General features: G+C 42.3%; 1 protein-coding gene across 6 annotated transcripts in view; it reads left to right on the top strand.

Moving 5' to 3' along the window:
- Positions 1-16,918, top strand: part of STAG2 (stromal antigen 2) — a 151,845-nt gene that overhangs the window by 86,055 nt on the left and 48,872 nt on the right. For all 6 annotated transcript variants that reach the window (XM_039489619.1, XM_039489621.1, XM_039489623.1 and 3 more), the window contains 8 exons: positions 3,280-3,378; positions 3,483-3,562; positions 4,580-4,687; positions 6,243-6,354; positions 8,178-8,295; positions 16,207-16,310; positions 16,539-16,631; positions 16,828-16,917. In XM_039489619.1, coding sequence (XP_039345553.1) covers positions 3,280-3,378; positions 3,483-3,562; positions 4,580-4,687; positions 6,243-6,354; positions 8,178-8,295; positions 16,207-16,310; positions 16,539-16,631; positions 16,828-16,917 — 804 coding nt within the window. The remainder of the gene's footprint in view (positions 1-3,279; positions 3,379-3,482; positions 3,563-4,579; positions 4,688-6,242; positions 6,355-8,177; positions 8,296-16,206; positions 16,311-16,538; positions 16,632-16,827; position 16,918) is intronic.

Raw genomic sequence — 16,918 nt, 5'->3', positions numbered from 1 at the left:
TTTTCTCTGTGTATTGTAAGTAGTTAGTGAGTGTGGTTAGTAATTAAGTAGCTAGTTTTTGGAGCTTATTGGTTATTCTACGAGTGATTGCTCAGGTGTATTCCACAGTAGGTGTGCGTGCTCACCATGTGCACCGGTACCGGAAGTTTTTCCCTTAGCAGTACCCATAGTGGGGGAGCCCCGCTGCGACCCTTGGAGTGGCGCCTCTATATCGCGCCATAAAGGGGGCTGCGCGCTCCCCCCACCCTCAGTTCCTTCTTGCCGCCAGTGAAGGTAGTTGGAACTTCTGCTCCGGCTTTGCTGCAGCATCTTCCTTAGTAGTACGATCTTCGTCCGTTACTAGTTTTCTCCAGTTAGTAGCCTGGCTCGGGGCATGCCCCGAGCCCTAGGCTTCAAGTCGTGCGACTCCTGTCGCAATTCCATGCCCAGAAGCGATCCACACTCTGAGTGTCTTCGCTGTATGGGCGAGACTCATATAAGTGAGCTCTGCAAAATCTCTAAGTCCTTCAAGCCGCGGACTAAACACAAACATGAGACCGACTCCAGGCCCTGCTTATGGAGTCGGCTCTGGCCCCAGCACCACCGCGCCAACACGGCCCGGCACCGGGCACCACATCCTCAGTGCGGAGCGAAGCCCCAGCCATCACCACTTCCCGGCCAAGAAGCAAGCCAAGACCCAGCAGCGCCGAGATAAGGACGGGATGAGGCTGGACTTGAGTTGGGCAGCCTGCGATCCCCCTGGGGACCCAGACCTCCGACACGTGTGGAGCGGAGTAGTCCGGCCCTGTGAGCGCGTGCCTCCCCCACGATGAGGATTCCGTCGACGCCAGAGGCAGCTCAGGCAGCGCAAGACATCCTGGTCATGCCGGTATCAAGCGGGCCACCCGAGTTGGGGCCCCGGTCCCGAGGGAAGCCGCTGCCGGGCGCTCACCGGCCAGGTTGGAGGTTGAGGTACCTGCTCGATCTGCAGGGCCTTCCCGTAGCCCATGTCAGGTTCCCACTCCATTGTCGGGGTCGCCTGGGAGCGAGTCCGACAATGCAGCCCTTGGCTCCCCCCATAAGGGGCAGATACGAACCTCCGCCTAAGAGGCCTAGGGACCAGAGGCGCAGGTCTCAGCACCAGTCCCGTTCGGCCCCACGCCCCAGCCCCTCGACGGGCAAGAGGCAAGGGAAGAGGCGTTTTTGTCTCTTTGAGGAGGGCCACCTGGCCTGTTGCTAGGGAAACCCCCCAGTTAATAAAGTTGTTTTTTGGCAACCGTTTATCAGCCTTCAGAGTGCATTGGTCCCGTATAACGTCAGACCGGTGGGTCCTCAGTACCGTCTCCGAGGGGTACAGGCTGCAGTTAGATGCAATCCCACCACATCATCCTCCGTCCCGGGATGTCCCTGGGGAACTGGAGCACACCCTCCTTCTATCTCAAGAGGTGTCGCGCATTCTCGCCCTAGGCACGGTGGAGAGGGTCCCTCGGGAATTCCAGGGCAAAAGGGTTTTACTCCCGGTATTTCCTGATCCCGAAGGCAAAAGGTGGGCTCAGGCCCATCCTCCACCTGAAGAATTTCAACCAGTTTCTGGTTCGCTGCAAATTCTGTATGGTGTCCCTGACCTCTATTATTCCGTCCCTGGACCCGGGGGATTGGTTCGCATCCTTGGATCTCCAGGATGCGTACTTCCATATCCACATTTTCGAGGGTCACAGGCGCTTCCTCCGCTTTCTGGTGGGGACAGACCATTACCAGTTTACGGTCCTCCCCTTTGGCCCTTCCATGGCCCCCAGGGTTTTTACCAAATGCATGGCGGTGGTGGCAGCCCACCTCAGGAGGAACAGGCTGCAGATCTTCCCCTACCTGGACAACTGGCTGCTCAAGGGCAAGTCTCGGTCCCAGGTGCAGGCACAGATGGAATTCCTGCTAGATACCTTCACGAGTCTAGGCCTGGTGGTGAACAAAGAGAAGTCCACGTTAGTCATGGTCCAGCACATACACTTCATAGGGGCACCGTTAGACTCTCGGGTAGCCACGGCCTCCCTCCCCTGGGACAGGTTTGAGATGCTCAAAGGTCTTGTCACCTCGGTCACGGCCTTTCTGGTGACGACGGCACGGGTATGCCTTCAAATCCTAGGCCATATGGCAGCATGCATCTCCGTGTGCGACATGCCAGGCTCAGGATGAGGCCCCTCCAACTTTGGCTGGCCTTCCAGTATTCCCTGGCCTGGGACGATCTGGACAAGGTCGTCACGTTGCCACCCAATGTAGTAGCCGACCTGCAATGGTGGTCCCTCCCAAGCAACGTGCTTCAGGGAATGCCCTTCGGGGAACCCCCTCCCACACTAGATCTGTTGTCGGACGCCTCGGACTTGGGATGGGGAGCCCACGTAGAGTGCTTCAAAACCCAGGGCAGATGGTCGCCCTCGGAATTGCATCTTTACAAATAAATGTCAGGGAGCTCAGGGTGGTGCGCCTGGCCTGCATAGCCTTCAGCCAGTACCTAGGGGGGGAAGGTGGTCAGGGTCCTCATGGACAATACGACTGCGATGTATTATATCAACAGGCAAGGGGGCACACATTCTGTGCCTTGTGCCAGGAAGCCCAGCTCCTCTGGGAGTTCTGTATAGCCCACAACATCCTTCTCGGGGCTTTTCACCTGCCTGGCAGGCGCAATGCGCTCGCAGATCACCTAAGCAGGTGGTTCTCCCAACAAGACAAGTGGTCTCTACACAGGGAGGTGGCCAGGCAGCTCTTCCTAGAATGGGGCACTCCTCAGGTAGATCTGTTCGCCACCATCCAGAATCGCCTATGCCTTGTCCACATGTTTGTTGACCCCTTCAAAGAACTCTAATAGATTAGTAAGAGACGATTTCAATACCGTGAAATTTCAGATTTAAGTATCTGAAATCATTAAATTTACGATTTTTAAAATCCAATGACCATGAAATTGACCAAAAAGGGCTGTGAATTAGGTAGGGCCCTAGACATATGCAACACATCTCAAAGAACAAGAGTTACAAAGTTTTTGTAAATGTTTGTTTTTTACACCCTGAAAGGGTAAAAAGTAATTATAACATCAATATCATGATGATCATCTTTGGTAGTTTGTTGCTCAAGAGAAGAGCTGCTGATAATTATGCCAGTGATCTGGGAAAACAAGGTAATGCGAGCCACAGGATCTTAATTTTATTTCGACAAATTCAGATTTTAGAGTGGAAAATTATATATGCTTTGAAGATGAAATACACTTCAGATACATACTTGGTTTTAATCCAGTTCTTAATTTTATTTTAGCAAGGGGAGGTAAGACTCAAATGTCTTACTGCTTTGCAAGGACTTTACTATAATAAAGAGCTTAATTCCAAATTGGAACTCTTCACCAGTCGATTCAAGGTACGTATAGTTTGATATTTTCAAGAAAACCGACTTTAAGCTTTTTAAAAATTGTTCTGTTTTACTTTGTGCTGCTTTGAAAATAGTTTCCTTTTTGTTCTTAGGATAGAATTGTGTCTATGACTCTTGACAAAGAATATGATGTTGCAGTCCAAGCAATAAAATTACTTACTCTTGTTTTACAGTAAGTATATATCTATTTCTGATCAATATGAAGTACAAGAACTTTAAAAATATCTGTGTGTAAGTGTAAGTCAGACGCCTCCATACAGAGTCTGAGAGAAGTTTGTCCATCTTACACTAGCACAATGATGTATTCTAGAAATAGTCAGCAATGATATTTCCAGCGAGGATATCATCCCAACCTTTACCCAATTTACACATTTAAATGCTAGAAATTTTACGACACTCATTTCAGTTTGAAGTTTTCATAATAGAGCTGAACTAAAAAGATATACTGCAGATGGGATGTGTCTGATAGGAGGCAATAATTGAACTAAGCTGACTCTTAGGTCACAACATACTGTGTCTTGGATATGTTTTATAAAATGTAGTGTAAGTTTGTGGAATGCTATTTTAAAAACATTTTTATATTTTGAGAACCTTTCTGACAATCAGTAGACAGTTTATTTCAAAGATATTCTCTGGTTAGGACTAGTATAGTATCAGATTAAGGTCTTTTTCTAAACTAGATGCTATAGTTGAAATGGATACACGACACTAAAATCTTAGGGTAAGGTTAACCATTACTATAGGTCATTTAGAAACAATCTTGATTAATTTTATTGGAAGATAGGAGTCTCCTAGAATGAGTTGAAAATCTTAACCCTAGTAGCTAGCCTTTCTTATCCATAACAAGATGAGATGACATGAAGCAGAAGAACTAGCTTGCTATAGAGTATGTAACTGGAGACAGGCTTGACTTGATTTTGTTTGTGAAGTGATAGTTTCAGTACCCTGTTGATTTAAAAGCATGGCGCATGTAGGCAAAGCAAAGGGTTGCCCAACAAATTAGACTAATATTTTAGCAGTGCTGTATCCTCCTTGTGGAAGGACTATTCACTTGTTGGTTTTGTTTGTTTGTTTTTAAAGGATTGGGGATATTTTAGAGACAAGGCTTTCTTTTGACTCTTCCCTTTTTTCCTGTCTAATGATAGAATTAAATTTTTTGTCTGTTGTTTTTTTTCCGTTCTCTTCCTAGGAGTAGTGAAGAAGTTCTGACTGCAGAAGACTGTGAAAATGTCTATCATCTGGTTTACTCGGCTCACCGGCCAGTAGCAGTAGCTGCAGGGGAGTTTCTTTATAAAAAGTGAGGAGCAATATACTTAATGTTAATTGATTACCTTTTTATTGTATGGACTATCTAAAAAAGCACTAATATAATGGATATTTACCTTCTAGCTAGGAAAATGGAAATCTGAGTAAGGAAGTAGGTGTTAAAATACAAAGGCATGGATAACTTGTAGCGAGATCTACATTTAAAAAAAAAAAAAGTCAACCCAGGCTCAGATAGAAGCATTAGTCCTGGTGCTGGCTGTTATTTTGGAATCTGGAAACTGCAAGTAGTCTGGCAAGACCCTACAAATTGTAAACCTGTCTCATGTGAAATGTTTTAGAGAATTCTTAAAATACCTTTTCTGTGTAATGTAGCATGTACATAAAACATACACTTGCATAAGTAGCTCATCATTTTCTTGCTTAATATGTGGCCATCCCAGCTAAATTATGCAAAGAATACACCCTGTTCTCAAGAATGCCATGTAAAATGTTGCATATATTACACTTAGAAGTGGAGATATTTTAAGGAATGGATTAGGATGTGTATTGGTATTACTTTCTCTTACATGACTGATCCACATTATTTTGGATTGTCTGCTGTCTTGGTACATCTGGCAGCCATTGTGGTTTAGCTTGCTCCTGTAAACTTCCATTTTTCTCATCATCTTTCAGTAAAAGAGTTCATGAAGAGTCTGATAAATCTGTGGCCACCAGTTGGTAAATCTACAAGTCTATGGGATTTGAATTTGTTCCATACCCAAGTTTTTGTCCTTACCAAGCTTACCCTTTTGCGATAATGCTGTTTCTCTGTAGTGTGTATTTCTAGTGGCCGTTGCTTCAGCTAATCTGACGATGGCAGATTGCATAAGATGGATATAAAAAGGCTCTCAGTCCTTTTACTTATCAAATTTTCTGTGTAACTATTTCATAGTTACTGAGATTGTAAACTCTTTGTGGTAAGGACTGTCTTTTTGTACAGTTTTTGTACAGCTCCTAGCACAATGATTCATGATCAGGGCTCTCAGGCAGTATGATATTACAAATAATAAATAATAATTACTTGGAATAGTGCAAAGTCCTTTTGTAAGACATCTACATTCTTTGGGAAATTTAGGCCATTTATAAGAGATTATAAAAATGGATAATTTTGTTATGCAGACCTACAATGATCTATGTGGAGTATCAGTGTCATTAAGACTTCAGCCTCAGTCCTGTAGACTTATGCACTTGCTCAGCTATAAACACTTGATTAGTCCCACTGAAATGCGTGTTTAAAGTTGGACAACTCAAATGCTTAGTTAAGCACTTGCTTAATCTTTTCTGGGATTTAAGGCCTAAATCCTGCATGACACTAATGGAAAGGCAGCTCTATCAATTCCTGAAACTTACAAAGCTGCCTCTTAGAGCTCGAATCATAGAACTGGAAGGGACCTCAAGAGGAGCAGTTTACATCTTCATTTGAAATATTCAGCATTGGTTACTGTTGGAAACAGGATAACTAATACTGTTAGTCTGTTTCAGTATAGCATTTCTTATATTCTTCAAGGAGAAAATATTTTTATGTTAAAAATATTTTATTTTCTTAGGCTTTTCAGTCGCAGAGAGCCTGAAGATGATGGACTGCTTAAAAGGAGGGGGAGACAAGGTCCAAACGCTAACCTTGTGAAGACTTTGGTATTTTTCTTTTTGGAAAGTGAAGTAAGTTGAGCTTCACATTATCCATTTTATCACTGTGGCTAAGGCCTGGTCTACACTGGTGGGACGGAGAATCAATATAAGTTACGACACTTCAGCTATGTGAATAACGTAGCTGAAGTCGACTTACTTACACCTACTCACCGCGGTGTCTTTACTGCGGTGAGTCGACTGCTGCCGCTCCCCTGTCGACTCTGCCTGCACCTCTCGCAGCGGTGGAGTACGGGAGTCTACGGGAGAACACTCGGGAGAGACTAGACGTGATAAATCGACCCCCGCTGGCTCAGTCGCTGCCTGCTGATTCAGCGGGTAGTATAGACATACCCTAAGAGAGAGTTCCGTTCTTTCCTGCTCTCATGTACTGCATGTCCATATTGGTTTCCTGTTTTAAATCATTACTCTGGGAAACTAGACTTTATTCTTTATAGTGTAGTATATCATTGAAGATCTGCAGAGTACAGGAACCCATTTAATGGAATAGACAACCAGTCACTTAAAACCATATATGAGAGAGAGAGATATAAAACAACTCCTGAGAGCATTCTGTGCCAAAAAAGATTAAAATTGTGCAAATAAATGTGGAGTCTCTAGCATGGCATTGAGGAGCACAGGCCACTGAGATGATCACTGTGCAGCTGTCTGCCGGCGGGGACCCCCCCAGTGGTGAGGCTGCATCCAACCCTGACATAGCACAAGGACATGGCCAGCCCCAGAAACACCCCATGGCCCTGCCCCTCTATGTGGGCAGCAGGCTCTGCAAGGCAGGATCCAAGTGGCGGGGGATCCCGGTGTGGGCTGAGAAGATTCTGGCGTGGTAGCGCGACCTAGCGGTCGTAGTCCATATACACCCCCTTCCGAGCGGTGTAGCGCGGCCTAGCGGTCGTAGTCCATATACACCCCCTTCCGAGCGGGGTAGCGTGGCCTAGCGGCCAGAGTCCACATAAGATCCCTCACTGTTCAGAGGTGAGGGGGTAGGGGGACTTGGGCCCGCCCTCTCCATCGAGCCCCGACCCAGGACCCTGGTAGTTGCAAGCTCTCCTTGCCCCTCGCTTGGCGGGAATCCGCCCGTAACATGCCGAGCTTCCCCACAGCTCTAACACTGTCTCTAGAGTTCCCTGGGTCACTTCCTACCGTAAATACTAGTTCATCTGGGGAGGGGGGTCCTCTGGTCTGTTTCTCCCCATGACGTCCCCCGTCAGGGTCCCAGGTAGTGCCTCGGCTTGACTGACTCGTGGATCCTGACGCGCAGGCTCTCCCTCCTCAGGAGCAGGCAGCGTGCGTCCTTTTCCTCCAGTGGTCAGCCCAGACTGAGCTGTTCTGCAGGCTTTTATATCTGTGCTCCAGTTGAAGCATGCCCAGCAGAGCTTCCGGGGTGTGGCTTCCTCTGCTAGGAAGGAAGAGTTAACCTCTGCTGTACCAGTGCGGGGCCGCTCTGCCCCATCACAAGGACAAAGAAGTTTGGGTCTTGCTAGGTGTTGAATGTCTCCTGTATGAATGGAATATAAGAGTGCTCAGTGTCTTGCAGCATCAGACCTGTTAGTTGGGAAAATTAGGCACAGTCTTCTCACATAAAAGGTTTGGATTCAGACAACTCACAAAGTTTGCTTTCTGCTGCTTCACATTCTTTCCAAATAACTATTAGTAACTCAGCAAATTGAAAATGTTAAAATATAAACCAAAGAGGAAGTTGGTAAGAATATTTGTACTTTAAAAGTCACTATTTCATATTTGCTGTAACAGTGTTGAGATCTCTGAATTAATGTGCCACAAAGTTAAAAACTATCTTTTTCATTGACTGGGGAATATAACTAATGTATTCTTTTTAGTTGCATGAGCATGCTGCTTATCTTGTGGACAGCATGTGGGACTGTGCAACAGAACTCTTGAAGGACTGGGAATGTATGAATAGTCTTCTGTTGGAGGAGCCGCTCAATGGAGAGGAGCGTAAGAGATTTCATTATATCTTGTTGTCCAAATTGACACATTGTTCATTTTTCAGCATTTGATATAGTTGAGATACTGAAACTAACTCACCCAAATTTTTGGAATAATTTAAGCAGAACATAAATAACTTCAGATTGATATGGACTGCCCAGACTAGATCACTAATTATTTGACTAATTGTAGTCACAATGGAGTTAGTACATGATGATTAAAATTAGTCTGTGAGAAGCCTTTATTCATATAACTTTTAACTAGGGCTGTCATGCGATTAAAAACTTAATCAAGCTGTTAATAATAGAATGCAATTTATTTAAATATTTTTAGATGTTTTCTACATTTTCAAATATATTGATACAAAATACAAAGTGTACAGTACTCACTTTACATTTATTTTTTATTACAAATATTTGCACTGTAAAAAAAAAAATCACCTAATACAAGTACTGCAGTGCAATCTCTTTATCATGAAAGTTGAATTTACAAATATAGAATTACGTACAAAAAAACCCCTGCATTCAAAAACAAAACAATGTAAAACTTTAGAGTCTACAAGTACCCTCAGTCCTACTTCTTGTTCAGCCAATCAGTAAGAGAAACAAGTTTGTTTACATTTATGGGAGATAATGCTCACTTCTTAATTACATTACCTGAAAGTGAGAACAGGCATTCGCATGGCACTGTTGTAGCTGGTGTCACAAGATATTTACGTGCCAGATGCACTAAAGATTCATATGCCTCTTCACGCTTTGGCCATAGTTCCAGAGGACAGTGAGTAGAGTGCTGTAGCTATCGTTAGAAATTTCATATTGGTATCTTTGCAGTGAAAGTGTTCTTAAAATGAACATGTGCTGTGTCATCATCCAAGACTGCTATAACATGAAATATATGGCAGAATGCGGGTAAAACAGAGCAGGATACACAATTCTCCCCCAAGAAATTCAGTCACAAATTTAATTAACACTTTTTTTTTTTTAACAAGCATCAGCAGCGTGGAAGCATGTCCTCTGGAACGATGGTGCAGTTATGTAACAAAAAACGCTACATTTGCAAGTTGCACTTCCATGATAAAGAGATTGCTCTACAGTACTTGTATGAGATGAATTGAAAAATGTGTTTATAATTTATAAATGTGTTAAAAATTTGTTTATAATTTTTTACAGTGCAAATATTTGTAACAATATAAAGTGAGCACTGTACACTTTGTATTCTGTGTTGTAATTGAAATCAATATATTTGAAAATGTAGAAAAACATCCAAAATATTTAATAAATTTCAATTGGTATTGTTTAGCAGTACGATTAATTTTTTTGAGTTAATCGGGTAAGGTAACTGCAATTAATCGATAGTCCTACTTTTAACCTTTTGAAGCTTGAAAGGCTACCATGCCATTGGCGATGTCCTTTTGTGGTAAGAAATTCTGACACCACCATTGCCCGAGATTAAATTCTCTTAAAGGAGAAGTAAACTTTCCAACTAAAGATTGAAAATATGTTGTTTGAAAGCCAGTTAAATTAGTGTGCTGGACAGGTATTTATGGGTATACGTTTATATTTTCAAATGCTGAGATCTGAACTTTGCCTTCAGGTGCATACACAACTCCCTCACACAAAAATAGTATAACGTTAAGTCATAGATATTTCAAAGGAGTTGGGTTGTTAAATGAATTTAACTAGAAGTTTAAAACTGCCATTCTGGTGCCTGCTGTTTGTCCCCCAGAAGCAGTGCTCCAAAGTGGAAGGATAAGTATGTTTTCTTAATTCACCCTCTGTAAAAGAAGTAGGAGGATCAGTGTGGTGTAGATTCTTCTTTAAACCAGCCCTGAGTTTTTCCAAAAACCAGAAATCGCAGAATTTGTAACACATTTGTGATCAACAGACGCTCTAATTAGGAGAGTTGTTGCTTTGAGCTTTCCAAAAAGCTCAGATTCTTGGAGTGGCCTCTGCACATTCACACTCTTGGGGTGCGCTGGAAGTATATCTTGGACCAGTGGAACCTATCAATAGCAATGCCTGTTAGAATTCTCTTGTGATCTCTGTCTCTCTCCTTTCTGCTTTGAACGTTCAGAGGATGGGAGTAAAATAGGTAGTGTAGTGTGTTCACTGCCTCAGTTCCTTCTAACCACAGCCAGCAGGAACTTCACAAAGTCCTTGGACATGGATTCATCAAAATGAATCCTTCTCAGTACTGCCACCTTCATACTTTAGTTGGATGTTAGTTCTTTATTTTTCATAAGTCCTTTTATTGTGTTTTGAGTAAAAATGATATAGGTCCTTGATTTCTAATACGTGAAAACCAAAGACAATGGAGCTAGATTTCAAGAGGTAAACTTGCTTTGCTGTTTTTCCTGCTTTGAGTACACACATGCGTTGTTTGACTAGACAGCAGGAGAGATCCCGTACTGTGTTATTGCTCCATATGCAGCAGCTTCACAAGGGCCAAAAAGGAACATCAAAAATGCTTCCAAGCAGTGCTATTATAGGAAGCATCAGCAGCAAAACCTTCCATTTCCAAAATGCAGGGAAATTTAGGTGCTGGGAAAGCAGCCTCAGTTCTGATATTGAAGGGGTTGAAAAGACCAGCTAAGTCCCGGCACAGATGTCGGCCTGTGACTAGAGCCTAACCTAAGCGAAGTTGCTGTTCACTGTGAATATGCAAAGACTGGGTCTAACTCAGCATAAACACCTGGCCTTGTAGGTATCTGCCTCTACAAAAAGAGCCAATCCTGGAGAGCATGTGACTAAGGATCTGGGTCTTCCAGTTCCACACACTGAAGTGCAAAAGTGGTACCTATAAGGTTCATCCTCGGCACAGTGAAGGATGATATTTAGGACCAAGGTTGTATCATGGATCCACACCCTACCCTGGTTCAAACACTATTGTTCTCATGCTCAAAACCTCATTGTAAGCCTAATAAAGCATAGAATCATAGACTTTAAGGTCAGAAGGGACCATTATGATCATCTAGTCTGACCACCTGCACAACGCAGGCCACAGAATCTCACCCACCCACTCCTGTATCAAGCCTATGTCTGAGCCATTCAAGTCCTCAAATCATGGTTTAAAGACTTCAAGGTGCAGAGAATCTTTCAGTGCCCCACGCTGCAGAGGAAGGTGAACCCTCCTCTCTCTCCCCCCCCACTGGGCTTCTGCCAATCTGCCCTGGAGGAAAATTCCTTCCTGACCCCAAATATGGCGATCAGCTAAACCCTGAGCATGTGGACAAGACTCACCAGCCAGACACCCAGGAAAGAATTCTCTGTAGTAACTCAGATCCCACCCCATCTAACATCCCATCACAGGCCATTGGGCATATTTACTGCTAATAGTCAAACACCAATTAATTGCCAAAATTAGGCTATCCCATTATATCATTCCCTCCATAAACTTATCAAGTTTAGTCTTGAAGCCAGATATGTCTTTTGCCCCACTGCTCCCCTTAGAAGGCTGTTCCAGAACTTCACTCCTCCCATGGTTAGAAACCTTCATCTAATTTCAAGTCTAAACTTCCTGATGGCCAGTTTATATCTATTTGTTCTTGTGTCCACATTGGTACTGAGCTTAAATAATTCCTCTCCCTCCATGGTATTTATTCCTCTGATATAGAGAGCAATCATATCTCCCCTCAGCCTTCTTTTGGTTAGGCTAAACAAGCCAAGCTCTTTGAGTCTCCTTTCATAAGACAGGTTTTCCATTCCTCGGATCATCCAAATAGCCCTTCTCTGTACCTGTTTCAGTTTGAATTCATCCTTCTTAAACATGGGAGACCAGAACTGCACACAGTATTGCAGATGAGGTCTCACCAGTGCCCTGTATAACAGTACTAACACCTCCTCATCTCTACTGGGAATACCTCACCTGATGTGTCCCAAGACTGCATTAGCTTTTTCATAGCTATATCACATTGGCAGCTCATTGTCATCCTATGATCAACCAATACTCAAAGTCCTTCTCCTCCTCTGTTATTCCAACTGATGCATCCCCATTTTATAACAGTAATTCTTGTTATTAATCCATAAATGCATGACCTTGCACTTTTGACTATTAAATTTCATCCTATTAATATTACTCCAGTTTACAAGGTCATCCAGATCTTCCTGTATGATATCCCAGTCCTTCTCTGTATTGGCAGTACCTCCCAGCTTTGTATCATCCGCAGACTTTATTAGCACATTCTCACTTTTTGTGCCAAGGTCAGTAATAAAAAGATTAAATAAGATTGGTCCCAACACTGATCCCCGAGGAACTCCACTAGTAACCTCCGTCCAGCCTGAAAGTTCATCTTTCAGTATGACCAGTTGTAGTTTCCCATTTAACCAGTTCCTTATCCACCTTTCAGTTTTCATATTGATCCCCATCTTTTCCAATTTAGCTAATAATTCCCCATGTGGAACTGTATCAAATGACTTACTGAAATCGAGGTAAATTATATCCACTGCGTTTCCTTTGTCTAGAAAATGTGTTACCTTTTCAAAGAAGGATATCAGGTTGGTTTGGCACGATCTACCTTTTGTAAAACCACATTGTATTTTGTCCCAATTACCATTGATCTCAATGTCCTTAACTACTTTCGCCTTCAGAAATTTTTCCAAGACCTTGCATACTACTGATGTCAAACTAACAGGCCTGTAGTTGCCCGGATCACTTTTTTTCCCTTTCTTAAAGATAGGAACTATGTTAGCAGTTCTCCAGTCATACGGTTTATAGGATATTTTCACATCTCAATCTGACCTTTGCATTAAAAATACTCATGATTTGTTGTGGGAGGAAATCATTACCAATACAAGGTTCTTCTGTTTTGCCTGTCTGTAGCACCTTGAGTATTCACAAAATGCTTTTCAGCAGTAGTAGCGCATTTTTAAGACATCAGAATTTCCATATCTACTCTTATTTGAATGATTTGGCTCATCAGGGTATCCTCACAGGAGGTTGTAGCAAAAGCTCTGCCATAAATATGCACTAGGGTTCAAGATAAACCAGAAGAAATTACACACGCCACCAGATCAGACCTTTTATTGGGGCAATCTAGAGTCTCAAAAAAGCAGAGATTTTCTTCCAGAAGAAAAGCATTTTAAAAATTTAGCAATAAAATTATTTCAGGAGGACTCACGTCAAATAGTAACTTTCTTCAAGATGGGCTTTGGCCACGTATGTGGCTCTGTTTGCCCATCTAGAGATGAGGCTTTTGCATCCCTGGCTATCAAAAAATTATATGCCAAATACAGACAGCATGATTATGAAATTGACACTACCTAGGGTTGTGTTCCTGACTCTCATATGGTGGACTCAAACTTCAGTGTGTCCTCAAAGGAGTTTTATTCAGTTCCTAAACTCTTCACTTGCAAGCAAGGAGAATATACTAGCAGATTAGTATGAATGGTCATTCTGGACTGAATGACTTCTCCCTGTGGAGATGTCAGGACAGAGATTTATTCGCAACAAGAGACAGCTCTAAATGTCAGAGGTTTTGCTCCAGACCAGGAGCAGACCATCAGTCTCTGATGCATTTCTTGTAGATGGGGAGTAGGTCTCCTGTGTTCTCTTCCTCACCCCCATTTCCCCTGATTCAAAGAGTTCTAGGTAAAAATCGAACCATATAAAGCCAAAGTTAACCTGATTGCTCCAGCTTGGGCAAAACAGTGGTTCTTAGAACTATTTCAACTATCACAAGGAGTTTTATCTGTCTGTCTCTTCAATTCCATTCCTATTGACAGAGAAAAAAGGTCTGATTTGCTATCCAAACTAAGACTCTGTCTCCTTAACAGTAAAAGCCACAGGAACCTCACCAATCTGGTACTGTACTGTTAAGAAAAGGTACAGTAGATTCAGTTGAACTCCAAGAACCAGACAAATCACTTTTGTTATCATAACTAAAAAAAGATTCTCTTTGTGGGAAACAAACAATATCATAAACTCAGCTTCAACTCCTGACCATTCCATACTGGGATACTTCATTTGAAATTCTTGGGACTCAGTGATTGCTAAAAGTATTTATAAGTGCCATCTTAACTCATTATACTTTAGTCAAGCAAAAGATTGTATTTATCCATGATGTAGATTCTTGAAGTCGTTGGTGAATGTCTACCTTTCATTTAGAGTATTTACACCTACATGACACCTCAATCTAGTAGTTACTCAGCTCATGAAACTTCCCTTCAGACTCCTGAGAGGATGTTACCTGTTTTTTCTCTCAAGACAGCCTTTATTGTAACTATTAGTCTGCTAGAAGAGTGAGTAAGAGACAGGCTTTCATAACTGACACACCCTCCTGTGTTGTTTGCAATGGTGGTGTAGCCATGTTGCTCCCAGGAAATCAGAGAGACAAGGTGGATGAGGTAATATATTTTATTGCATCAGCTTTTGTGGGTGAAAGAGAGAAGCTTTTGAGCTACACAGAGCTCTCCTTCAGGACTGTTTCAGATCTGAAGAAGACCTGTGTGTATCTTGAAAGCTTGTCTCTTTCACCCACAGAAGCTGGTCCAATGAAAGATGATAACTCATCCACCTTGTCTCTCTGACACCCTCCCATGCCCTCTTATGGTATTTCACAAAGATTAAGTGATCCTACTTCCATATCTAAATTTTTTCCTGGTGGTAACCAAATTTCATCTTAACCAGTTTGTAAACTTACTAGTATTTTTACCTAGACCACACTCTTTCAGGAGAAGTAAGCTACCTGCCTGGGATGCTATGATAGCATTAGCTTTCTGTTTGAGTAGATCTCAGGAATACAGGAAATCACCTAAACTGCGTCTCTTTTATGGAGAAAGAGTGAAGGTCAGGCTGTTGCATATTAATGTCTTTCTAAATGCTCTTAGACTCTGTACTGAAGAATGTAATAAACACACATCTGTTACTCTTCCATGAGGGCTTAGAGCACACTTGATTAGAGTAAAGGCCAGTTCCATGTCCAGCCTTAGATATATTCCAGATTAAAAACCTGTTGAGCTGCTGTTTGGAGCTCTATTCATACTTTCACAAAACATTATTTCTTAGAACTGGTATCTATATCAGATGCACAGTTTGGTAAAGCAGAATTACAGTCTGTTTAACTAGGCCTCCTTTCACACTATCTGAAGGGAGGAGTACTGTTTGCCAGACTGCCAAGGATGCAAATGTGCAGAGGTCACTTGAAGAAGAAATGAAGAATACTCACCTGTAATCATAGGTTCTCATGATGGACTGCACATTCACACTGCCTGCCTACCTTTCCCTCTTCCTTGGAATCCTAATTTCAACTTTGAACCCGAGAATGCAGTAGAAAGAACTGAGACAACTAGTACACCTTGTCACCTTTTATAGCCCTACTCTCTGAACATTTGGAGCTGCAAGTGAAGGAGAGGCAGGGAGTGTAAGGGTGCCCCAATGGCTGCTGCTGTCAGAATGTTCCACAGGTCCAAGCTGCACTGCCAGCTCATCCCAAGACTCCTAACGCGAAGAGGTCATCTTGTAGAATTCCAGTTATAGGTGAATAACTCTAAAGTTCTGTTTACTGTCACATCTACATACCCACATGCAAAAATAATTAAATGCCAAAAACAATAAATTTTTGGGGAGAGGGGAAATAGGAAAATTACAAAATCTGCCACTCCTGTGACACAAGTGTAGCCTTCTTTACACTAGAAAAACAAAAACAGCGTACTAAATTTACAGCACAGATCACATGACTCTGTTGCATCATTCCCCCAACATTATATATTTTCAGTCTGATCCTCTGAGGTGCTGAGCATCTTCAGTTTCTCTTCATCAATAAGAGTCGAGGGCTCTCTGCACCTCACGGAGTCGTAAGCCCTCGGCTTACAAATTTTGAAGTAAAAACCTTGTTGCTTGATGTCTAAGGAATCCAGTGCTATGGAACTAATATATGAAAAAGTGACAAGTTGCGATTATGATCTGTTTTCTTTTTAATTTCAGCTTTAACTGATAGGCAGGAAAGTGCACTGATTGAAATAATGCTGTGTACAATTCGACAAGCAGCAGAGTGCCATCCACCTGTGGGAAGAGGAACAGGGAAAAGGGTATGACCTATAACTTTGAAACAACATATATTGTTAAGAGAGAAATTCTGTTAAATTCTGCCTTTTTATTGTTTTTTTTCTGTTGTTCTAGTGTTACCAGGCCTTTCATAGCCCTGATTTTTTGACTGTACTGAATAAGAAGAGTGTAAAATAATTTAGTCTCAAAACCTGTTTAAAAAAACAGAGTCAGTTTTTAGTTATAAAAACTTCCTTACATCAATAATTTAGGTGCTGACAGCAAAAGAGAAGAAAACACAGCTGGATGACAGGACAAGAATTACAGAGCTTTTTGCAGTGGCACTTCCTCAGTTATTAGCAAAAGTAAGTTTAATTCCATTTGGATTTAGTGGTTGTGTGTTGTCAAAATGTTAGGCACTTGTATATTAGATACTTGTTTAGCTTTTTGTTTTGATCATGTGTTAGCAATAAATAGCTAGGTCTTATAGCTAAGATTATTATTGTAATAACTTCAAAACAAAAATCTTGTAGGCCTTAATTATTTTTGTTTATTTGACAGTATTCCGTAGATGCAGAAAAAGTGACCAACTTGTTGCAGCTGCCACAGTATTTTGACTTGGAAATCTATACAACAGGACGATTAGAAAAGG

Source organism: Mauremys reevesii, linkage group 9 (genome assembly GCF_016161935.1).
Source record: "Mauremys reevesii isolate NIE-2019 linkage group 9, ASM1616193v1, whole genome shotgun sequence".
NCBI lineage: Eukaryota > Metazoa > Chordata > Testudines > Geoemydidae > Mauremys > Mauremys reevesii.
Note: the sequence above shows the minus strand (reverse complement) of the source record. Positions and strands in the feature narration are given on the sequence as shown.